General features: G+C 39.2%; 1 protein-coding gene across 3 annotated transcripts in view; it reads right to left on the reverse strand.

The window, feature by feature from the left end:
- KIF13B (kinesin family member 13B) overlaps positions 1-25143 on the reverse strand; it is an 84366-nt gene that overhangs the window by 14792 nt on the left and 44431 nt on the right. For all 3 annotated transcript variants that reach the window (XM_072858250.1, XM_072858252.1, XM_072858249.1), the window contains exons 26-34: positions 22342-22397; positions 20809-20933; positions 19502-19678; positions 17839-17931; positions 16729-16881; positions 15654-15731; positions 14946-14999; positions 6833-6950; positions 5714-5847 (exon numbers count right to left, since the gene is read on the reverse strand). In XM_072858250.1, coding sequence (XP_072714351.1) covers positions 5714-5847; positions 6833-6950; positions 14946-14999; positions 15654-15731; positions 16729-16881; positions 17839-17931; positions 19502-19678; positions 20809-20933; positions 22342-22397 — 988 coding nt within the window. The remainder of the gene's footprint in view (positions 1-5713; positions 5848-6832; positions 6951-14945; positions 15000-15653; positions 15732-16728; positions 16882-17838; positions 17932-19501; positions 19679-20808; positions 20934-22341; positions 22398-25143) is intronic.

The raw sequence follows: 25143 nt of genomic DNA on the forward strand, positions 1-25143 counted from the left end.
GCCCCAGAGCCCTTTGAGCTCTCCTGCACGGCAGCGGGCTGCACACCAGGATCTCCCCTTGAGCAGGGACGCCTCTCAAGGTTACTCCTCGAGGTTGAGAGATTCCTTGCCACAACAGATCCTCGGTAAGTGACTAATAGCATGCTAAACTGTGAAATCTTAGCTAAGTGATATAAAGGATTGATTGCGCACATATATAATCCTTTAGATATAAACTGTTGACCAAGTTTGGGACTAGGACTGGATCTAGCTGCACCTAGACTCCTCTCTGAGAAGGAGTTTAGAAAGCAAGGGGATCTTTTTCTGAACCTCATGACTCAACGGGAGGGTCTCCCTGACAGTCCTGTCTGACCCTGTCCTCTATGCAGTAAATAATCAAGTGTACCTCGCCATCGAATCTTGTTAAAACACTGTTGCATTGAACTTTGTTAACTCCCTATTCTGTATCAATAAACTCTATTTTTACTTCTCTCTAACGAGTGAAGTGCACGCTCACTCCATCCGCGACACCCCCCAACACTATTCCTCTCTGCCCTCAATTTTACAATCATTTAAAAGTCATTAATCATTCACATATAAAATCTCCTGCATTCCAAAAGGAGATCTGAAACCCAGTACAAGTTTGTTCGTTGTTTTTTTGGTGTGTGTTTGTTTTCTTCTCTAAAGACACTGTGCATTTAAATATTAACCCAGACAAACCCCCTTATTCCACCTTCCATATGTGGAACATTTCAGCCTGTAATACTACTTTTGAATTCCACATTTCTAATACACTTTATGCAAAACTAACCATACCGTTTTCTATGCAGTTAAATTACTTCATTCCTAGGTCCAGACAGATTAAAAGGGTAATTCATAACCATTTTCAAGTTAGTTCATAAAGAACTTTCACTGGTTTGCCCTAAGAACTTTAAAAGCCAGTTTTCCATACTTATTCTCATTAAAAACTGTTTGTATGAGGATGATAGTGAAAACTGAACTCAGAAATCAAAACATTAACAACTCAGTCACAAGAACTAGACACGTACGAGCTCAGCTGGCCACAGAGGATCTGTTGAACTACGCTGATTATAGCATCCAAACGGTTCTTTATTTGAAACTCTGAAAAAAGCCTTCGAGGTTTTAAAGAAGGTTCTCCGAGGCCACATTATTTACATTTGATTAAGGAATGTCAGCTCTAGCAATTATACTATGCACCATGCACATCCATGAAACTGTTATTTTTTAATGCACTGCCAGAAAAAGGCTTTTGTCTATTTAGATAGCTTTTCATTAATTGCATTTCATTATTTTTTAAGATTAATTACTATGTCTGCATCAGAAGGTGAAAGAGAAAAAATTGAAAGCTGCCCTCTCCATGTGTCACATGTCTGCATTTCTATACCACAAACCAAAAATGAATTACATTACCGTATGGAAATTCAAATAGTTTATTTTTTTTTAATATAGCTGTGACTCAAGGGCTCTCATTTAAGCCACGTGCTTAAAAAAAAGACATTTGAGCATCCAACAAGGTTCTCGAGTATGAAGGTGACCAAAATCCACTTACCAAATGCACATTGGTCAGAGGAATGTGCTTCTGCCACAGCAATGTCAAAAAACAGAAACTGAAATTTAATATGTACATTTTTAATGTCAGCACCCAATGATGCCCTAAAATGTAATTACACGGGCAGTTCCTGGAGATCAACAGGGTCATAAGGTAAAGAACAGTAATTCTGCTTGGTGCACACTATGAAAGCCTCAGCATGTTAATAAAAAAGACAAGCTTCAAGAGCATGTACATAATATAATTAAGCACAGATAGATGAAACTCTCATTCTCCATCCACCTGCATATTTTACACAAGTATTTTAAACTTTTCCCCATCAGCAATAAGCTTTGGTAAGGCTTTAAATTTTGCACATTGCGGTACTAAGCTTTTTAAAGAATAGACTAGGAAAATAAAAAGCAGTTCTAGCAATCCAAAAAGGTTTAAATGGTTGGCTTTTTTTATTTACAGACTACTGGCAATTAATTTAAAGGCATCAGATAATGGAGAAAATAGGCATTTTCTAACTTAAAAGTATATAAACAGCTTCATCAGAAACCAATCTTTTAGGTACATAAACAGCTTCATCGGAAGCCGTTCTGCTAGTTACATAAAGAATCCTATTATGCCAAATTAATTCAATCTAACTAATTAGAGAGCAGGAAGTTCTTTCAATTATTTTATGTGCTGTCTGAGAAACACACTTGAATACGAGAGCAGATTTCATTAATTGCGGTTCATTATTCTCCAGATTAGTTACTAAACTTGCATCAGAAGGTCAAAGACAGCAATTTTGTTAGCTGCCACCACCTTGACTGGAACGTCTCTGCATTTTTTGAAACTCAGGCAACCACTGACTATAAACAAAAACACCACCGGGAAAGACCATTTTGTTAAGATAACTTTTGTATGTGCTCGCTTACTTTAAGGTTGATGCCAGCCTAAGCAATGGCGTGTGATTGAAATAAAGAGCTGCTAAAATAATAATAATAAAAAAAGGTATTTTCAGAACGAGTCATCAGATCTCCATCTTCTGTTTACTCGCACAGAATCAGGGATTCGGTAACGCATCCATGTGGCGAGCTGCTTGGTCCTGATGAACTTAACTTCAGTTATGAACTTGGAAAAAGGTTAAGTACTGCTCCCTTGGAAATGATGCTCAACAAGCACTGTAATCAACTTAGTGATAAGACCCTGCTTACAAGGCGCAACAAAACAAATCTGATGCTTTCTGCAGAGATGTACAGCCATCTAACCCTGATCATTTAACTAGAACATATTGGAGATTTAATACAACAGCTGGGCCAGCCATCTAGTTCAAGATGGCTCACCAACATTTTTCCAGAATGGCTTTTAATGACATTAGATAATGAAGTACTCTCAAATAATGTAACAGATATTCACTGAAAAGGGAGCTTGACAAGAACTTTGGAAGTTCTCTTTCACTGTCGTTGTTTGATGAACCAGGAGAAAATAATAAACTGATCCACTTAGCTTTTGGGTATTTACTTTCAAAAACCTGTTATTACATATCTGCTCATTTGCTTTTAGCCAGGAAAGGATGATTTAGATGTTTCCATTTGCTTTGTAAAGCATTCCTTTAGTCATTTCTATTCCTGAACCCAACTCTCCCAATTTGCTGTTTACAGCAACAGAAGTCCATCAGTTCCCGGTTAGGGGTCAGATTCCTTTGCAACTACAGCCAAAAAATCCTTTTGGCTTCACCTCCCCTTTACACTTTTTGTAGTTTACCACCTACTCCCACCCTGCACATTCATTTATGTCCCCTGCCACCGTGTATCGCAGTTTTATTCTTCCACAGAACTAAGATGCATTGTTCTGTATTTTCTGAGACTCCGAAATATCATTTTTTGTGTCCTCTCTATTGCGTAGTTTACTACAGTTATGCAAGAATTACTAGCTTGCTGTCTAGCTCTGGCAGGTTAGCGATAAGGTGTTAAAGCTGATTGCCAAACACTGACCCCCACAGCAGCCCCATCATCCACTGAGTACAACAGCCATTCATCACCGCCACCATTTAAATTCTTCTGGCCGCATTTGCATCATCAGGCCATTATAAAGAAATGGCAAGAAAGATTACGAGACATGGTATTTATGATCTTAAAGCCAGTCTTGCTACAACAGCACGTATTTATTTTTTGTGCTGCACAGAAGCAGCTGTAGCTAATTCCGTAGCAGTTCCTTCAATTTTTGCTCCCTCTTCTATGCACAGTGATTATTAACAGGAGTGGAGCAGCCCTGTTTCCTTACTGATAGAGCTGTGAAGAATATCTGTAAACCTCTCAAACCAGTGAGGTGTATTTGTAATACAATTGACTTGTTCTATTACAAAACTAAAAGTAGCAAATAATTTTAAGATTTCATTTTATCATACAGATCCAGTGGTCATGGAAAAACTTAGGTTGCTCTCCAATGCCACCAAGGATTAAAACATGATGCGCTCCTGTTTATATATTAGCTTTTATTTCTTTAAAACAAAGCAAAAATAGCATTTTCCCTCCTATTAAAAATTGTTGCAATCATGATCTGATTTCGTGAGTTTCCACAGCAATCCATAACATAAATTAAAATCTCTTTAAATAGATGTCTTTGTAGTTTAAAAACTGACTTCAAGACAAATAATACAAGACTGATCTTGAACAGTAGGAAGGAGTGGGAACAGGTGGTTAGACTAGAGGCAGGAAATTAGGCCTCGTTTGTAATCTCAGCTCTCATTGATTCAGTAAGGATTCAAGAAGTTGTGAAAGGCTCTCAGTGCAATTGTAAAGAGCACCTATTTGCATCTTTTGATACCCGAATACCTTTAAGAAAGCCACTGGCTTAATTGTAATTCTCTAAATTTCATAGATGAGTAAGTTTATACGATTCCAGTCTCAACACTAAGGCTGTTGTAAGCAAAAGGCAACATGAAAATGTAAAGCATTAAATTAGATAAGATTTGGGACTAACGTTTGCTCCTTTTATTACTTTGTAGAGAATAAAGCCACAGTCAAACTAAAAATATTTTGAATCTGCCTTACTTTCATTTGTGCTAGGTCTGTCATAAGTTACTTTGAAAAATATTTAAGTGTTAGCGTATTTATTTTTGGCCTATTTATTTATTTAATATTTCACTGTACTTCCACAATGACAAAACAACTTCCTATAATCCTCAGACATTCTTATAACGGCAAGTTTAGTTGTAGCAAACAATGGAATAGAATGTCTGGATCCAATCACAAAAAATAGTTGCTTGGGGTTTTTAGGATTTGTTTTGCTTTGTTTTGAGAAAGATACCCTTTAAAACATTTGTCTGCATGTGAAGAGGTATGGAAAGGTCTAAGTTAACAGGTAACGTGCTTCCAGAACTGCAGGCAAGTGAACAAGACGACAGCAGAGTGAGCTGGACAGTTAACAAAGCACGGACAGAATGGACTTCCACTTTAACAAGTGGGATCTGACTCCAGATTTACCTTTGTAACAGCTTTTTAAATCTTCCAGACTTACACTGTATAGGACTACTCCTTTATAAATAAACTACAAACTCTCAAATAAAGGAGAAAATATTATTTATAATGGGATTCTGTATTTCATCTGTTTTCTTTAAAAGACAGTAGTGTTTTCTAGTCTGCTTGTCCAGGCATTAGCTACTGCTCAGAGCACAGAAGCCACATCTGGAGCAGGTGGAGTTTTGCAGCACAGCATCCAAGAAAAAAAAAAAAAATCAAATGCTTATCCGATATGTGGAATAGATAAGAGAATGAAGAAAAGCAACTGTCCAAAGTACATAGCAGAAGATGGCAAAAGGTGACACGAGCTAGGGCGAGGGGGAATGGTGTATGAAATAACGAATTAAAAATAGAATTACATTTTGCATTTGGCAATACACAAACAACACTAAGTGCACTTCATAAATTTTACTATTGTTGCTGCAAGTGGTATTACCATAAATCACGCTGGTAGCATACTTGGCACTTTTTAAAAGCCAAGTGGGCTGAGTGTATCAATAAGTTTAAACAGCTCCACTATCTCTGGGCAGACTGGAGGGGAAATGCATCACAAGGCTTTACTATGACTAAAAGCTTGGTTTGCACTGCAACGACATCTAAAATAGCACTTTGCCAGCAAGTCTAACAGCACTCACCAATATTACTGCATAGCCTATTCGATTTAATTTTTTACCTGCTGTGCAAGAGGAGAGGTCTGCCTGCCCTTCTTCTCATCTCTAACAGGAAAGAGAGACTTCAATAGCTTTGGCATCTGAGGCACAAAGGACTTTACAGGATTCAGATAGGAAGCAGCAAGGCTACCAATACCTGTTGGAAAAATTAAAAAATTAGAACACTTATGCTTTGGGGAAAGGAAAAAAAAGCCAAACCCAACCCAAAACCCCCTAAAAAATATTACAAAGCTGTTATCATTTTAGTCTAAGATGACATCTTCCAGTAGTCAAAGCATGAGCCAAGGAAAAGCATTGAGTACTTGCTCCTCCCTTGAAAGGTACATATGAATTTGGGGAGGTCTTAAGCTGTGGCCCCAGCATACAGAAATTTTTTTTCATCACATGATGTGAAAAAGCTTGTTGTTTGCAATTGGAAACATAAAATGCGTTATAACGTGCAGAAGCAGAAAAAAAAACCCAAACCAAGAAGCAAAAATTGAAAAACGATGTCCATACAACACACAATTTTAACGACAATTACAAAACTTACTAGAAGTAAAAGATGAGAAGATCCAAGTTAAGAAAAAGAAAAAAAATGTTAGGGGCATTCAGCTCTCCTTACTCATAGTGCCATTTTTTCTGCACTACTCCCCCTTGAGAAAACCTAGGTAGACATACAAAACGTCACGATACATCTCTGCACTCTCAGTTATATATTAGGCACATCAGCTGCAAAATAGCCATCCAATTCCACTGCTGCTTATTTTCTAAAACATTAGTAGCCTTACTGTCTTTGCTGTTTTCCTCCTGTAACAGATAGCATGTTCTGAGCCCAGCTAACTTTTGGCTTTAGAAATTGAACTATGGAAATAAAGACTGCATCTTCAGACAGCTTAAAACATGTGGCGTTCATCTCCTAGCAGAACTAGTATCAGATTTAAAGGAAAGGCTAGTTAGAGTTGTCTAGAGTCTGAGTAGCTTAGCCACAACTGCAAAATGTTCACAGAGAAGGAACATTGCTCTGGAGAAGAAATTTCTCTGCATCTCTGAAAGCAGCTCAGCTTTATCTGACATTCAGGAGCTGGGGTAACTTCACTCCATTTTTAGGAAAGTTGTTTTAGCTTTAGGAAAGCCCCTACCTGGAGCAGGAGAGTGGTTTTGCTGCCTAGAGCCTGGCAGAGAGGTACGAGATGGACTAATGCCTCTACGGGAATTTGTGGCACCTTGGGACACATCTTGCTGACTCTCCCATCGGCCCTAGGGAAAAAAAAAAAAGTTGTATTTTTCAAAGTTAGCACACCAGCAAGAGTACAGCAATATTTACATACCGTGCCAGCCTGCACAGCCCCTTTGCAAAGTTCAGAATGCAGAGCTGAGGAAAGACCCTTCCCCAGAGGCACTTTTAGATGAAAAACCCAGTCCTGCAAAGATAAGCACCCTCAGCTCCCATCAGCATCAAGGCACATAAAAAGTCTACTTATAGACCTTAAAGCTATAATAGTCCACTCAATTGCACAGCTGTGTTTTGGAAGTTACAACAAGGTGAAAAGTTACAGCCAGGAGAAAATAAAATAGTACTGTCTGCCCCAAATTCCTCAATATTTTGCGAATCTGCTCAGGAAGCAGTCACAAGTGAAATCTGGATATAAAGAGTGTCAGAGAGAAGGGGTGAGGACAGACAGAGCTCTGAACAAGAAAAGAAATATGATCTTAGACCTAACGGCTGGATGTTAGTGCCTAGGGTCAGATAATGGATGAGCTGATCAGATCAAGAGGAAACAACTGTGGTAGTGCAATTTTTTTTTAACAGCCTGGAAAAGAGGGAGATGGAATACACAACAACAAGCTGTGGATACAAGGAGCCAAGAAAAAGATTAAGTAAAGACAGATTAGAGTTTTGACATGGTTAGTGAAGATGAAACACGATGATTTTCAGACCTGTAAGAGCCTGAGTGTAGATGAGGTAGGAAGAAACAGTGACCGAGAAGGCGGTAGGCCATCTGCCTTCCCAAGGTCCCAGGATTCTCTAGTTGGGTTTTCACATGGATCCCAAGGAAGGCACACGCCATTCTGCACGTGGGGAGCGATTTCTCTCACTTTTACAAAGGTCCACTGTGGTTTTGCATCTTTCATCTCAAGCTTACAGTTCAGAAACTGGCTCAATGACAAAGTCTCTTGGCTAAGAGAGGGAATCTCCAAGCTAGTATTTCACACCAGTGCATGAGTGTCAAGAATCTATGTGGCCAAATCATTTTTTCCTAACTCTGTCATCTTGACATGTAAAATCGTTTACAGATTTGTCTGCAATGATTACACTAAGTGACTGGCCAGAGGGTGTGTCTGCTGAAAGTTTCATGTGGATACAAGACAGTATATCGCTTCACCAACCTGAGCACCATGTTCGGTGCGCAGAGCTGAAAGGCAGGCACTGAAATCCATGTGGTTGTCCTGCAAACTTCTGATACAGGCACACTTGCAACGCCTGTCAAAGCGGTTCCTTTGCACTGCTAAAGAGTAGGCTCTAATAAAGCTATATAGTGCTAATTTACTTAATTTACAGGATACCTTAAGGCAATTCAATATCCATTTAAGAGTCTATGGGTCAAGAGAATCTAGTCTCAAATGCTACAAGAAGTCTCAATGTCTTGTGGAAAAGTGTTGTCCTGTTCAGGTAGCAGAATGCCCTCAGGACTGCAAGCTTGCGAAGTTTCACCTTTCCAGAAATAGAGGTTGTAAAGCCAGGATGGTGCAGCCAAACCAATACAAATTGAAGTCTGATCCCACTTCTGGTAAAGAGTTACGCTATGGTTGGTACAATATCTGTACTTGTCTGGATTATCTTGTATCTTGCTTGTTCTTTTAAAAGACATAACAGAAAGAGAAATATTTTCACAACGAGATGGTACAGTGAATGTACTAGAAAGGAGTCACAAGGGATGGATAGACCTGCTGCATCCCAGACCACAAGTTTCATGTATTTTTCCTGGTGGAAGAGGGAGGAAACGCGCCTTTTCAAGAAGCTTCACGCTGTTGGACACAAGGAAATAATCCGACCTTGAACAGAAAAATGACAGGCAGCTAAACTAATCTTAACTGTAACTTGAAGTCATGAATGTTTCACAAATAATAAATAAGCCAGGATAGGAGGAATAGATTTCTCCAATGGGTTGAAGGTCACACTGAGCAGCCCAGAGCAAAAATCGTTTCCATTTGGATCTATAAGTTAGTCCCACAGAAGCTCTCCTGCTTTGAATAGCAAGTAACTTGCACTTTTGCAGAGCAGCACCCGTCTTCAGACCTCTACTAGCTAACATCCGTATTATTCGATGTAGAGACAACAGGCACTGTTTCTGTGAAGTAACATGTGGGATACCTAAAGACTAATGGAGTTCACTGGAGGCAGCCATCCTGAACGTCAAAACTGATATAACCCAGGCTGGGACTAGCAGTAATACCAGGGGTTTGTTTAGTCTTGTATTTTTGAGGACTTTGGTGTTTAAGCCCTTCTTGAAAGCTTCCTGCTCTATCAGCATGGATGATAGAGCTGTTCTACCCATACCTTAAGCCCCCAACTTAAACATTATCTTTGACCTGCAACTCATTTATGTCTTACACACATCAAAGAGTCATGCCTATGTCTGGAAAATTCTTTCCACAAAATGCTTCTATGATACAGTCTTTCCTATTGCACTCCCCAGAAACTCTTATTCAGGCTTTTGCAGTCTTGTGTTTCAACTCGTGCAGGTTTCTTTCAGGCGGCCTTACCGCATGCAGTCTTGGCTCACTTATGTCCCTTCAAAATCCTGCTTCAGAAACTGCTTTGATCATTTCACACGCTATAGCAGACATTGAAAGCCAGCATGGAAACAGCCAATGACTTCAGATTATGCTCAAACTGTCTTCCCCTTTGGGATGTGAAATGTTTCCTGAAGATTCCTCTGGCTCCCACTGACGGGTGAGTTTGCAGGAGAAGAGTCAAAGCATGAGAAAAGAGTTCATGCTCTATCCAGATGGGGAAAATACCTCAGTGTAATTCAGTATTTTTTGGATGCATCAGCTCAGTGGTGCTGAAGGAGTTTAAAAAAAAAAAAATAGAAGACTATTTGGTGGGAAGTCATCACAAGACTCAATCTTGAAATACTGTTTGGTTTTGTGGCCTTCTGGTCTGGTCTGCCATCAGCCTGGTGGACGTTGGAATTAGGTTAAGAAAAAGAACTATGGAAGAGTGCAAAGCATCTCAAGGCTTCTTTTTTGGAGGATGTAACAAAGCTTGATTAGTGTTACTTTTGGATCTTAGGATAATGATCCACTTAAAGACAAATGGATAAAGGTGACATGTCTTAATAATTTTCTATCTATAGGCCAAGTCTAAGTGCTTCTGGAGACCACAGAGACATATGAAACAGAAAGACTCTTATGGGAAAGTTTTCTAGCTTACTAGAACACTGACTCAATAAGCAGCAACTGAATCATTTTCTGAATCGCGATTTGTTGAGTCAGAAGTGCCCTTCATTGACTGTTCCAACAAAAAGAATTTCAGGCAAGTATCTTGATTTTCTAGACCTGTTTGGAAAATGATGGAAAAAACTGGAGTAGGTAAGAAACAGAGCAAAGCACTTTCAGAATGTTCATCTTGTACAGAAAGGATGGCAAATGTTTAGTGACTTTCTCATTAGGAAAAGCCTTTCTTCTTAGGATCTTTAGGAAATTTTGCTTCAGCCTGGATATTACGGATGACTACATTTTCTACATAATTTTAAATATTTTGCAGGTTAAATAAAATGAAGGTCCTGAGAACAGGAATGTGCACTTGAGAAAAGGATTTGTCTGGCCATATACTTAAGGCATGTTGGGTTTTTAAATAACACTTGCTTTGGAGAGAGCGGAAAGATCATCATTTTAGACTGAAGATCAGATTTGTTATGTGAACCTCAACTCTGAGATGGCAGCAAACCATTAAAAAGTAGGTAAATCAGGGCAACAATTGCAAAAGAAAATACTGGACACAACTGAAAGGGTCAACTGTTGTGCGAAAAATCTGCAGAGGCAGAAGGTAGTTCGTGAATGATTGATTTTACTAAGCTGGATTGAAAGATAACCCATCCCAATCTCACAAAAAGAAAAAAATATAAGAATTATTAACTATATTAACTTGATGAAGTTCCCAAGTTTCACATAAGCATGTTATATAGCACTCTCACATGATTGCTTTGTGCATTCGCTAACTGAAACACTTAAACTTTAAAGTCTAAGCAACTGGTATTATTTAAGTGCTGTGAATCTTTCCTCTATCAAGAAGGGTGGTGAAAGAAAGGAAGGAAGCTTGTAAATCATTTGCCCAGAGGAGCCATCATTTCATGAATATATTTGGTCTCTGCCAAGTGACCAAACAGAGGTCAAGTGACTTAATTTAACAAATCAAAAATAGCCACCGGAAGAATGCATGTCCCTTGATGTATTTTGATACGGAGCTGTTTATAAAGTGTTTTATTTCTATAATACCTTCTCCTTCTCCTCTGCCTTCCCTTCTTTCACACATCCTCCATGAAAAACACCAGGGAATTTATTTCAGGTCAGCACTGACATGCACAGAATCTTTAGAACAAATACGGGTGATCACTACCTAAGTCATCTGTAGGCTTTACCTGACAACAATTCTTTTCTTGAAGTCGACAGACCATTAAAATGATGCCACTGGGTAAGAGAAATGAATAGTTCTTTTGTTTTATTATTTTAGCAGTTCAGAAAAGGCTTAGGAAAGGTGACCATGTAGCACTTAAATAAAAGCATACAGCTGGGACAAAAGGCACTTGTTCTCATGAACAGCGAGATTATTCAAATTGATCTACATGGTAAAAATTTGGTGAAAAAACTCTGGTTCCCAGTAAAACCTGACGGTTAAGTGGCACAATCTTGTCTTACTTGGCTTTTGGATACAAGGCTTTTGAGCTACAAACTACTGGACCTTTGGGAAAGGAAGGATGACTGTCAAAGACAAAATGACAATTGTGCGAAGGTATTTTAAGAACAACTCATGAAATTTTTCATCAGTATGTGATTTTAGTCTGAAGACGACCTGTAAAACAAGTCAGAGGTGCCTCTATTCTTTGTGCATCTGATTCATCCAGTTTAAGTCCAATGAATTTTTAAACTTCCAATGCAAGCACCGTGAAATGTAAAAATCCAGCTCTGTGTCTTGTATCACCATGAAGAGACTCTATACTCCTGCATCACCTGACACGTGCTGATGTGCAAGATGAAATAAAAGTCATCTCACTCTCCCATAACCATATCTGTAGTGATAACAGGAGTAAAAATTGTTTTTTTCTCATTTAAGCAAGCAGATATAACTTAGAGGTGAGACCAAATGCAGTCCTGTTAACCTAATAAGAAACATCCGTAAGACTGTCTTCTGAAGTAAATTTAGAAGGCATCTCCTTGCCTTCTCAGCCACTTAGGTAGCTTAATCTTATGAGTTATTATTAAAAAAATCCCAATGGTGACTTAAATATTTCACATGAATGCATATCTCAGTGTGAGAGTCATCCTGCTCTTTGGAAGCTCTCTGTGGTGTCAGTACACAGAAATATTCTTTAATGTTTTTTCAAAATGTGCCAAACCCACACCTCTGCTCCAGTCCTGGCGAAGGGCTTTTCCAGCTCTGCATGGGGGTGTGACCACCCATCCACGTTTGTAGTAACAAAGATTCAACTATGGCTGCAAGATGAACCCGGGTCCTAATTCTGGAATCTTCTGATCTGCCTGTTTTAGTTGCACCAATGCCATCTTTACTTCTTATTCTAACTTGTTTAATATTCTTGTTTACAAGGGAATGAGTCCTGGCTATTCATAGCGCTGAAGAATGAAGCAGCGTCCACATTCATAACATTACCAGTATGAATGGGGCTTTACATAGAGGAGTGAGACGCAAGAGCCCTTTCCACAAAGCTAAAAATCCATGGTAAAGACAGCAGGAATGCAAGGAATAATAAAGTTAAAATTAGAGAGAAAAATGAAGTAATGGAATAAAACTTAAGGAGAGGAATATTCTGAAACGTGTCGAGGGCTTCCACTATATTAAAGTACGCAGGCTTGACAGATTAGCTCTCCACCCAGTTCAGGATGCCGTTACTATCCTGTGACTGATGTTTCTGATGATATAATAAACCACTTGGTGAGATTAGCTTATTATAGTCACTTGTAAACAAAACCAAATTCCTGGTAAAATAATGATTTATGACTGCTGGAGAAGACTTCTTTTTCACTGAATTTCTCTGCAAGTGACAAAGACATCTAACTGAGCTGAAACTCCGCATACCAAGCCATTCTCAGATCCTTTATGCTAAAATAGATAGGACTGATATCACCAGTGTGCTTTACGATGTCTGTGTGCTATAGGAACATTTAAGCATTTGTTTAACATTTCATTGTTATTACAAAGGCTTTCGTTCATCTCCCTATGAAAATTGAACCAGAGATCCATTTGAAATCAGAAAATTCTGACAGGGGAGCTTGCACCCTCTGTATCCTGAGTAACAAGTGCCTTGAAATGAAGCACGCTGCAAGCAAGGAGGTAAGCTGCACAATCTCAGCTCCACGTTACGTTTGTCAGCAGCTACATCAACCACGGTGAAGAGCTGCAAAACCCCATGCAAACCACTACCAATTAACCCTGGTTAACCAAAGCTTGGTACAAACTAAGGGGACAAGCACAGTCATTCCTCCGAGACTGTTAACATGATACTAAGGATAAATCTATTTGCCATTGGCCCAGTATGAATTTAAAATCATTATTTCATAGAAATCAAGGGTTGTTAACACTGAACTATCTGAAGCCATAAAGGCCGAGAAAGATTTGGAAGAAACTCTCAATCTTTCTCTCATCTCCAGGCTAATGTACACGACTGGCATATATTTGCTTGCTTTCATGTCTGTCTATTTTTTTTTTCTCCAGACGAGATGGGGCCATTTCTGAAATAACTTCACCCTGCCCAAAGAACTGGGAGAAATGGCATTAAATAGCTATAGCTCTGTAACAAACCATAAGATGCACCCAAGAAGGAGAAATTTCTCTCATTTGTACCAGTTTCACACTGCATTAATGACAGGCTTTTCAATGGAAAAACTCATTTGCTGTGTACTATGCAAATGAGACACCACCAGCAGCATCTTCAAAGCAGGAAGTAAAAGCATGTAAGTGAGCAAAATAAACTTTATAGTGAGATAAAATTATTATCCCACTCATTAGGTGGACCTAATGCATTACCTCTGCTGGGACCTTTGGACTCTGAAACATGCAATGAGAGAAATCATTGAGGGGAAGGGAGGAGAAAAACAGAAATCATTAAGAACTCTGGTCTTTAATTTTTGCTTTTAAAAACTACAATATTGAAACATCCCACAGTTCTCTCCCAATAGAAGTTACTATAAGGACTTTATCACCTGCACATATTTTAGCATTCTCTACATGGATCAGATGTAGCAGATTTAGCAACCAATGCTAGAGCACTACATCAAAATTCTATTATTCTGTGCAATTGCATTATGCATTAAAATGCCTTGTCACCACTAGATTCTCCCTTTTAAAATGACTACACGCTCGCTGGGCAGAATATCTATCAGAAAACCCTTCAGTTTATCTAGGATTTGGAAAATAAGTTTAAATTTAATCTTTCACTTTTTAAAGAAATACTTTCGATCTATACTGTTGTTTTTAAGGAGTGTAATGGGCTGAATTATCACCCACCACAAGCTTAAGACTGCAAGTTTCCCTCTGAAGGTCAGAGACTCTCTTCATAGGCCTCTATTCTGTCCTAGAGGTGGACCTGAACTTATATATGAACCCAAATTTGTCCCTTACCCAGAAGGTTTGCATCCATCCAGGTGAAAGCTCTGGAAGAGCTCTGAAGCCTGGCAATGAGAAAATTTCCCCTGATAAATGCACTGCTGTGTGATGGATGGCTACATTTAATCTCGTCTGCTCAACTCAGGTCTGCCATTGTACACCCCACAGCGGCTGGCAGCAGCGCTGTATGACTGACGAAGGCCTGGGAACTTTCCCAGAGAGCTCTAGTGTAGCACATCCAAAGCTATTTATGTCCTAGGAACAGTCCCAAGGATACAAGGAGCACATGGGTGTGCCCCATCACTTACAGATGTTTCCCACTTACACCCCTGTAACTGGTATAAGTGTAGTCACTCTAGCTACCTTTTTTCTACAGAAGATCTCCCAGGAGACCTTCAGGTACTTACCCGGTTACTGCTCAGGTTGTAAGGGGGTGCTAAATCTTGGCGGCTTCCAGAAAGCTGAAATAGTTAAGACAAGCAGAATTATTTCTTAACAAAAACTTAAGCAACCAATAAATATGCCTCTTGACAAACACAAGGAAGGCTGAAAAGAAATAGTTTTGCGGTTAAAGCAGAACTGAAATCCAAGAGATGAAAGGTGAAATCCCGATTATTGATCTGGAAGGAGCCAGAATTTGACAAGTTTGATTACCAGTTCTATCAAAGGATTTCTTCCCAAATTTTGGACAACAGAAGTCTCATCTTTCTTATGCACAATACTGTTACAAAGTTTGCGTTCAGTAAATACTTGTAACTTACTTTCAAATCTTCTAAAGAAAAAAAAAAATCTTCAACTTGATAGCTAAATGAAAAAAACTCCAGTGTTCAGAAAAAAAACCATACAGGAGTCCTTTTTATGTTGCTTTTTCAGATAGTCTGGATTTATGGGGGTGCTTTCAAGCATAGTAGCCTGTATGATGAAAGCATGAATATGTGCAGATTTTGTCTCCACTTAGCGATTTACATGCTCACAAATAGCACAGACAAACAGAAGGGTCAAACAGAAGGAAATTTATTGCTATACTCCATGACTCTGGCATCACAGGGACCTGTAATTGAAAGACTGGACCTGCTGCCCTCAGCATGCTGCAGATGCCAGCATGGAATACTCACCCGATTCACATTGGGAGAGCTCAGGCTCCTGCGGTAGAGTTTTCCTTTTCCCATTAGCTGCTCTTTTACAGCAACTTCCTGCCAATCATAGAGAAGCAAAACAAAGAAAATACGCATGTTTTGCACGAATCTGAGCTCCAATCATCCCAGGACAGTTTTGTCTATACAAGAAAAATGTTTCTAAACAGCCTTATTGCACAGGCTCCTGTCTGTAAAGTCTGCTGTAATCTAAAACTTGCACGTAACAGGGCTAGAAGTGTAAGAGTGGATAAACTTTAACATCTAGTATTTTGCTGATTGGCACATGCAGGATTTCACAGCTAGTTCTGATTCTAGGAGATGACTGTTACAGATGCAGAGACTAAGACTCCCTTTCCTAGCTGAGCTCCTATTTTAATCCTTTAAACTAATTATATATGACAGGGAACTTGCTTTCAATACTTAGAGTGCATCACACTGCACCATTAATTTATAGTGGGCAGGCACATACTCGAGCTTGTTTTGCATAACTTTCTTTTGTGCTTGCATAATTTATATCCAGAAGAACAATTGTCAATAAATGTTTTTCTCTCCTGTATTTTTCCTGGTAAACAGATCAAATTACAGTACTTAAGATTAAGCCAATCAATGTCTTATTTATTGAAAGAATGGGTTTGGTTACTTCAAAGTAGAATATGGGCAAAATGACAAGAATTCTACTAGCAACTCTGGAAACTATTACTAAAGCCCAAGCTTCAGAAAGCAAAAGCTAATGCCACACAACTACTTTTTCTGAACCATAATTAACAATGCACAGTCTTAAAAACAAACCAAGCACCCCGTAACAGTGCCTTTAATATAAAGCTCCCAGTCCCATCCATATTGCAGATAGTTGAGTGAGAACATCTCTTTACAGAGAGCTACATTTGCTTCTTTGGATGTCTGCCACAGGCACACTTTGTAAGGCTGAGGTATGCACCGACGTGGTGGTGTTGGTTTGCTAGCCATTGCGTGCACTTATGAGAACATTTGCGTTGCCATACACTGTCCTCAGTAAACGTATTCTCTACTCTCTGCTACAGCCTTAAAAACAGACCTGGCGCAGACGATCCAAGGTGAGAATGTTCTCCACAGCCAGCACACTCCGTAAGTACTTCTCAATATAGGCTTCAGAGTCAGCTGAAGCTGCATCTTCAACATTTGCTGCCATTCTGGCTAGGGCCTCCCGCTCTTCAGCTCCTTGAGCATCCTAGGAAGACAAAAAGAAATGACATCCGTTTAAAACAAAACCAAAATCTCCCACATCAGTCCTGAAGAAAACACATTTTTAAAACATGCAGGACAGATTCAACATTGTTTGCCCTTATGCTCAGGGGCAGATTTAGATGTCTTGTTGGAGATTTCTAAATGTAAGTCTCATTACATTGAAGGAACTTGTGCCAGGCAAACCGCATGGGTGCTCCTATCACCATCACAGACATCTCAAGCTATATGTGGTTATTGTTCTTTTGGTTTTGGGGTTTTCTTTTTTTGAGACCTCACAGTGAGACGTTGCCATTGATTAGCAAAAGGGCTGCATTCAGCTATTTTGTAATTTAAAAGCGCTCAAACATTCAGGGCGTTACCGATCCTGTGAGGAAAACAAAATTTCAAGTGACTTGCAAGAAAAAAAATAGAACATTGCTTGAGAAACATTTCAACACAGAGTGCTAAATACAGCAGAACATAAAAGACAGAGTCAGGCAGCAATCAGACTTTTGGCTCTTCATGTGTTAATGTTTTTACAAGTGCTCTGATAGAGCATCTGTTTGAAAGGAAAGGATTAGCATCTAACTATGAACATGCTCAGGAATCGAGAGTTACATAAAGACATTACTCAGAAAAAGCCACTTTGTTATTTTTTACATATTCTCATGCTCCCTACATTAGGCACTTCACCTACCCATCTTTACTCCTTCTTCTTCTCTCTCTTTAAAATGTTTCTTCAAGGACCTGAGCAAATAGGTGCTCGCTCAACAAAATAGATAGTGACACTGATAAGACATAGGTTGCTGCTAAGTCACAGCATGTAAAGGAATATGCTTAATCTTTTATAAGAACCATAGTTTATGCTTGCAGCAGCAAGAGCTAGCACACTCAAAATAAGGGAAAAATCAAAAAGCTAGAGGCTCTCAGCCAATTTCAGATACTCTGATTTCTTATTTACCTCTGGAATATTTGAGACTATCTCAAAAGTGACACCACAGCCAGGAACGGAACTTCGGTGAGACATTCTTCGGAGGAAACTCTGTGCAAAACCCTGTGGGAAGGCAAAAAAAGGAAAATATCTCTTGCTTTAAGGAAAACATGGTTCAACATATTTCAACTGAAGTAAATATAGTTTAGAAAGAAAGAAGTTCAAACCCAAGAGATTAGCCAATAAATATGTAAAAGTCAAAGATTTTAACTTGGAGACAAATCATTTGCTTGTCTGTATTTTAGATACAGAGAAAGGATGAACTTCCTTCATTGCAAGGTGACCGCTTAACTGGCACACACAGCATTTGCTAGTTCTAGAGGTGGGGTTTGTTTTTTTTTGGTAGAGCCCTCGGTGACTTGTCTTGAATATTGACAAGTACAGGCATTAAATTCTTGACCAAAGAGATCGTTATGAAGAATGACTTAAGGGGGCATGGTCATTGTTTATGCTGACTTGGCGCCTTGCAGGGTTAAGAACTGGACTGGTGAATTAATGCAGAGATGAGTCATTCAAAGATGCTGCTGAGACGAACACCCGGGAAAGGTTATTGATGAGGATTTTTAGAAACCTAGCAAGAAAGCCAAAGATTCCGTGTCGAATAAAAGTAAAACACATAATTGACTAAATCTGTAGAAAACAAAATTAACACAATTGTAATAAATTGAGCCTGCCAATAATCTACTGAATACACTCTTCCATTCTGTATGACAAAAAATTCACTGTTCCCTTTCTGAGAAAAAGCTTCTGCCTGATCGAAGCACCAAGAACTGTAGTTCTTCTATTCCTAGCACTAAAAGCAGTTCAGAGTTGCCTACAGGGTTTCTGGGTGTGACCACACCTCTTCTGCTCTTGCTTCAGATTTTAACTATAGATGTGCAAACAGAATAACAATTCAGGCTTTCTGCTTTGTCATTATCACTGCTAGGGGAAGCTGGATTCTGAGACAATGCTGAACAAACTCTTCCTCACCATCTTTCTCAAGAATTGAATATTTTTCAGGACATGATGCTGCAAAATGGAATGACAACCTTCTGCTTTCCATTTATCAAACATCCTGCTCTCACCTACATGTTATTGTAAGAGCACAAGCCAATTGGAAAATAAAAGACCAAGAATGATTAACTTTGACAAATTACACAAGGGGACCTCTGCTCCAACTATTGCTAGTTTATCTCTAAATATCTGGATGCATAAATAGAAATGGTTAGCAGTAACGTGTGAGCATACTATAGGAGCAGGGAAACACACAAGTTTCTTCTGATGCAGTTGTTGCAAAACATGAACTCCAAGCTCATGAGAAGTTGACTCTTTCTACTTTTTCCAGTGACTGGGGATAAAGCACTTCGTTAATACAAATAATACCAAATCTCTCATACTTAGATGCCACTGAGCCTTTAAAAAAAAGCTGCATTATCATCCACAATATAAAAGATATTATGAAAATTACTTGGCAGCTTTAAGTCTCGATGCATGCCATTGATACGGTGCTTCCATTCAGGCAGAAATGAAGGTAGACACAAGAAAATAAGAGTCATAGCAGCAGCATATTGCACAAATCACAGCCTTCACCTCTTCAAGCAGCGATAAACATGGGGCAGAGTGAAAGTGTCAAGGATTATAAAAGATATACCTGTCTGCCATACACATTAACACAAATGCGCTTGCGTAACACTAATTGCATTTCTGCAGGATGGCTGAGCTGGACCGTGGCTCTCACAATAAGGTAAACTCTTTCATCTGCTGCTGTTCCTTTACTGAGCTGGATACAGTCGTGGACTGTGGAATCCCATGAGGCTTCTGCTTTCACCTGCAAAGGAAAAAAATGTATCCTCTAATAAGCATAATTAGGTGTATAATTAACTGTAATTAATTAAGCATAATTAACAAAAATACATAATACATAAATTTTGAGAGTCAGCTTCTCCATTTCACTCCCTATGAAGAAAAATCCCTGCACTTTAGAAGAGGCCATTTAAAAATCAAGATTAGTTTGCCAAATGAAGATGTTGGGATTAAAAATGCCAACTTGCTCAAACTCTGGAACATTTCCTCTTGAAAAAAAAGACCTTTGAATACCCAGGATCATTGCAAATAAATTATAAAATATGCAGAACTACAGGACTATTTGGCCTAATTTATTAAGATAAACCAGAAAGCAACAGAGATTGCAGTGAAAATCTTCCATAACACCACGTAAAGTCTCCCGTCTGTATTTGAGAAATAACTTTGATGAAACACTTCTAGCAGTACAGCAAAAGCTGGAATTTATCTTCTTGAATGTTAAAATATAGGTATTACTGAAGATTTAAATGGTTTATCTTCAAGCCATAAGAAAAACAGCCTGGTAGCCATCTTTCCAGGCTTTAAAAACAAAACAGAACAAAAAACCTACCAAAACCATCAGGAATAAAGCTCCTCTAAAAAGATAAAAAGAAACAAGTTTCAGAGTAAGGAGCAAAATTTTTAGGTAAAAAAATAAATCAGAGATTCTAAACCTAATAGCAAAAATTATAAACCAACAATTGTAAAGTTGTAAAACTATGAGCTATGTGGCAAAATGGAGTATAATGAATGTAACAATGCAGAGGTAAAAATGTTAACAGTAGCAACAGTTAAGATTGTTTGGCTTTTCAGCTGGGGGCTTCCGTACTCTAATTTGCTCAGGGGTTTTGTTTTGGTTTTTTTTAAACACAAACTCAGACTCTCAAGCTTTTGTAATGCTTGGATTTAGATGAAGGAAGATCCTTGAGTTTTATTATTTTTCAAGTCATGGTTATACTCCTAGCAAATATTCCTTGAAAACACCAAGTCAGTCATATAAGAAACAAGTGTATCCTTCGTATGCCCTCTTTGATGCATTATTTTCACATCTGAATATATAAAGAGAACAATTAGAAGACTCCTAAACTAAATACACTGGTCTGCATCTCTGCTTACCTCACTATCATGATGCTTCACAATCTGCAGTTCAAAGAATTCCTCCTCCTCTTCTGCAACAAGAGTAGCATCCCACCCACCCGCTTCTGGGTCATCAAGGTTATCTTGGGAACTGAAGTCATCAGCTGGAAACAAAAGTGAATGCAGAAGGTGAGGAGACACAAAGCGATTATCCTTTTTAAAAACATCCGGCAAGTCATGAATTCACATTTTCATCACTAACTCCCAGCTTGGCTACTTAAACTCTACCTACATAAGAAAAGCTCCTCGCATTGTTCTGCTTCAAAAAGAATCCCATTTCTATACAAAAAGCGTGCACAAAGATTTGGGGACACAGACTCAAGCGTGCCTTAGAAAGTCCTCTATTGTACGGGAATCTCCCCCAGTTGTCAACATCCCCTCCTTGCCCACAGGCAAATTTTCAGCTCTACTGCTCCATCATACTAAGTACATTGCTCATTTGGCAGTAGAGTTTAGGGGGTTTTTGTTTTGTTTTGTTTGGGTTTTTGTTTGGTTGGTTGGGGTTTTTTTGTTTGGTTGGTTGGTTGGGGTTTTTTTTGTTTTTAAATAAAGATAAGCTGATGGTTGAACAAGTAAAAATACAGTACTTTTAGATCATAATTAAACAAATCCTTAATCTGATTTTTGAGAAGTTTAACCTGTTCTGGCTCCAGTCCCTCACCATGAATGAATTATTAACTACCTAATTATTAACTATTAATTAGCTCCTCTCTGAAGCCATCTGATATATCACTGCACTTTTTGAGGTGAACAAGCCATAAATGTAAACAGCATTGCAGCAAAGACCTCCTCACAACAGGCAGCATGCCACCTCCCCACTCTCACCTGATGCTTCTAATCCAAGTGTTAACCCTCCTTTAAACATAACAACAAGGATTTGTTCAACTGATTAGGCACTGTTGCCTCCCTGGACTACTTTAGGGTTGCTGATTTCTTGGCTACAATTTCCCATCTTTGGTAGAAGTATCTGCCAAATACATTGTTCAAACTGGATCTTGTATTTGGATGTATTGAAACATACGTTGTTTAAAGAAACACATACGATCCCACTCTGTAAAACTAACTTGAGCTTATCATGCCATTTTTTTTGATATGCAGATGTTATTACCAGTGACTTCACATTTTCTTCTAAGTCACCGGTAAAGAAATTATAGGATATAGCATCAGTGCTATATCCTTGTGAGACCCCAGAATGAACATTCCCAACAATAATTTTTTCTTTACGCTGGCTTTTGCTGTTAATTCCCTCAGGTGTACTCATTTTACTATTTCTATTTTACTTACTAAATATCTGCACAATATTGGGATTATTAAAACCTCTGGTTCCTTCCATATATAATGCTGTGTATTTTGAAACGCTAAATAATATGTTTCAGTGAAAAATGTGCACTCAAATTAATCTACCTGCCATTCCAGGCATTCCTCCACTTTATTAGCTTGCTTAAATTCTATAATGTCATTGGTTGTACAAAGTTTGTTTCAAAGTACTTTGTCATTTTAAGAACCACTTACCATTCAAGTCAAGGAAAATAACAGGAATGTGAGTTTCCATACCAGGCACAGGAGTCCTAAAACGTAAGACAGGGACAATGGTGGCATTTAAACTAACGCAGATTTACCCAGCACACGTACCTTATGATACAAGCCCACAGCATATTACAGTCAGTACAACTGCAATTCTAAGCCAGACCACTGATAACCTTGGCAAACAGCTTTATTTTAATTTACTGTTGCAGATTCCAAGAGACTCAACTAAATTGGTATTTCTTTTATACCACCTCTCTTCAAATTATTATTTTCTTTGACCTCTGCTTTCAGAAATGTTTTCTCCCTCTAAAATGCTAATAGCAAAATTAAGTTTATTTACTCTGACAAACACGTTTACCAATGCAATCCCCCCTGCATTAGTGATGGCAGTGAAGACAGCAGAGTGAGAATCAGAAAATCCAGTTGAAAGGGTTAAATCCCTGACTAAGACCTTACTGTGATACATAGACTTGCATTTTTTTTTTAGTTTCACTTGCATCCTTGTTCTCTTCCCCTGCAAAGATAGTTTTAGTTACCTGCTGAGCAGAGTTGATGATAGGACATTTCCTGTAACTTCTTACCTGATAAAGACTAAACAGCCTTTGAGCAAGCTCCAAGCTCGTTAGGCTTCCTAATTAAATCACTGATAACAGGAACTCAGGACATTGGTGCCGAAGATAAGCACCAAAGAACTAGTTTAAATCGAGCCCCTTATGACATTCTGAGGCCAAAGGACTGATGAGCTAATTCAATGACTATATATGGACAAAGGAAGCCCAAAGTTCAACTAACGGACAACGTGAGGAAGACTATGGAAGACCACCAGGAGGGTGAAAAGACCCTAACCCTAATTTTACTGCACACGCTTGGACTATGTAAATGCATTCCGGGAACTCATCACTATAAAACTGCCTTTTTCAGGAAATCTGATGAATATGTATGATTTTTCTGTATATGAACTGATGTGCTGTGCTAAGCTGGCAGAGCACTTGTGGCAGAGCGATCCCCAGCGCTGCCCAGCGCTGCAATAAAGAATACCTGCTTAATAGTCATCCTGACTACTGAGTCCTGATTTCGGCTTTTCACGGCAACAATTTGGCACCCCAGAGGGGACCCGCTCTGCTCGGCTGCAGGACCCGCTGAGAACAGGACTCCCTAGGGTACCCCCGGGATATCCCGGAGGGACTCCTTGCCTCAATCGGATCACTGCGGGAGCAGACAAGGACCATCTAAAGGAAAAAGGTATTCTTTAAATCTTTCTGGTTTTCTGTTTTGGAATTCGGGACCGGTCATTTGGAAGGTTCTCGTAAGTCGTAGGAGATGTCCTATGCTGAGCGCCATATACCAGGCTACTAGTGCCTGAGGGTATAGATTTGGTATTTAGTACGTTGGTACGGGCATGGGTTAAGCCTTGTACTTCTGCAATAACGTGCCTTTTGGTATTGGTACGCTTATGAAACCCGCATGAGTTTGTACTGTTGGCGGTACGGATTTACTGGCACTGAACTCTGATATTGGTTTATTGGTATTGAATTTGGATATATTCGTTGGGCACTAGGAAATCGGCAACTAAGTGTGAAAGAGCTGAGTTAACTCTGGTGTGACTGGTGAGTGACTGAGACGCGGTGTGACTGCAAAGTGAGTGTGGAAAACCTGGAGACCTGTGTGTCTCATCCTGAAAATGAATGTGAACCGCTTTTCCTCGTAAATTGTTTTATTTGTGACCAAAATTTATGGGTTGTATTTGGATGAGATATTCAATGTGAGAATTGTAGAACGTGGTCAGAGTGGGAGGATAAAGCGTGACAGGTTGAGATTATTAAAATAATCTGTGGGAGAATAACAGAAGTACAGAATCAATAAGGTAGAATGGGGGGACAGCAAAGCGGTGGTATTGTAAAGAAAAGCCCCCTAGGATGTATCTTAGCACACTGGAAAGAGATAGGGGGACAACCAGGTGGGAGTGTGAATAAGAAAACACTAATCAAATACTGTAATCAGTGGTGGCCCCTGTACAAATTAGAAGATGGTGAAAAATGGCCCTTTAATGGATCTTTAAATTATTGTATATTGTAGTTAATGTTGTTCTTACGGAGAGAAGGAAAATGGGATGAGGTTACGTATGCGGATATGTTTTTTTTTACTTTGCGAAATTGCCCGGAGTGGCAGAAGGATTGTGGTGTTAACCTCCCGCCGCACGGAGGCAGCCTCGGGACAGAGAGGAATGGGGAATAGAGGAGGATTTAGAGGACGAGGAAGGGGAAGGCCCTCTGGAAGCAGAGGACGACTGGGGAATGTATTGGGAAAGAATCAACGTGCGTATTGTTGAGAGGAAGGACACTGGAGGAGCGAATGTCCAAGACTCAAAGGAACCCCGCAAGTCTTGATTGCTGGAGCAGAGGCCAATTGATGAGGACCTGGGGAATCTACCCTAGCGGATCCACTGGTTAAGATAAGACTGGGGAGACAAGAGAAAGAAGTAGAATTCTTAGTAGACACAGGTGCTTCTTTCTCTGTTTTAAATCAAGAATTGATACCTGTGAGTAAAGACTTTGTGACTGTAGTGGGAGCTACTGGCCAACAGGAAAAGGCATTCTTTCTAAAACCCCTCAAATTTTAAAGATTTACACCTTGTGGTGGCCAATCCTTATACTTCACTTACTAAATTACGAAACAATCAAGTATGGCTTACGGTATTAGATTTGAAAGATGCATTCTTCTGCTTGCCTCTGCCCAAGAAGAGCCAAAACCTATTTGCATTTGAATGGGAAAGTCCTATTACTGGTA

The sequence above is a fragment of the Ciconia boyciana genome, chromosome 3 (genome assembly GCF_034638445.1).
Source record: "Ciconia boyciana chromosome 3, ASM3463844v1, whole genome shotgun sequence".
NCBI classification, from domain to species: Eukaryota; Metazoa; Chordata; class Aves; order Ciconiiformes; family Ciconiidae; genus Ciconia; species Ciconia boyciana.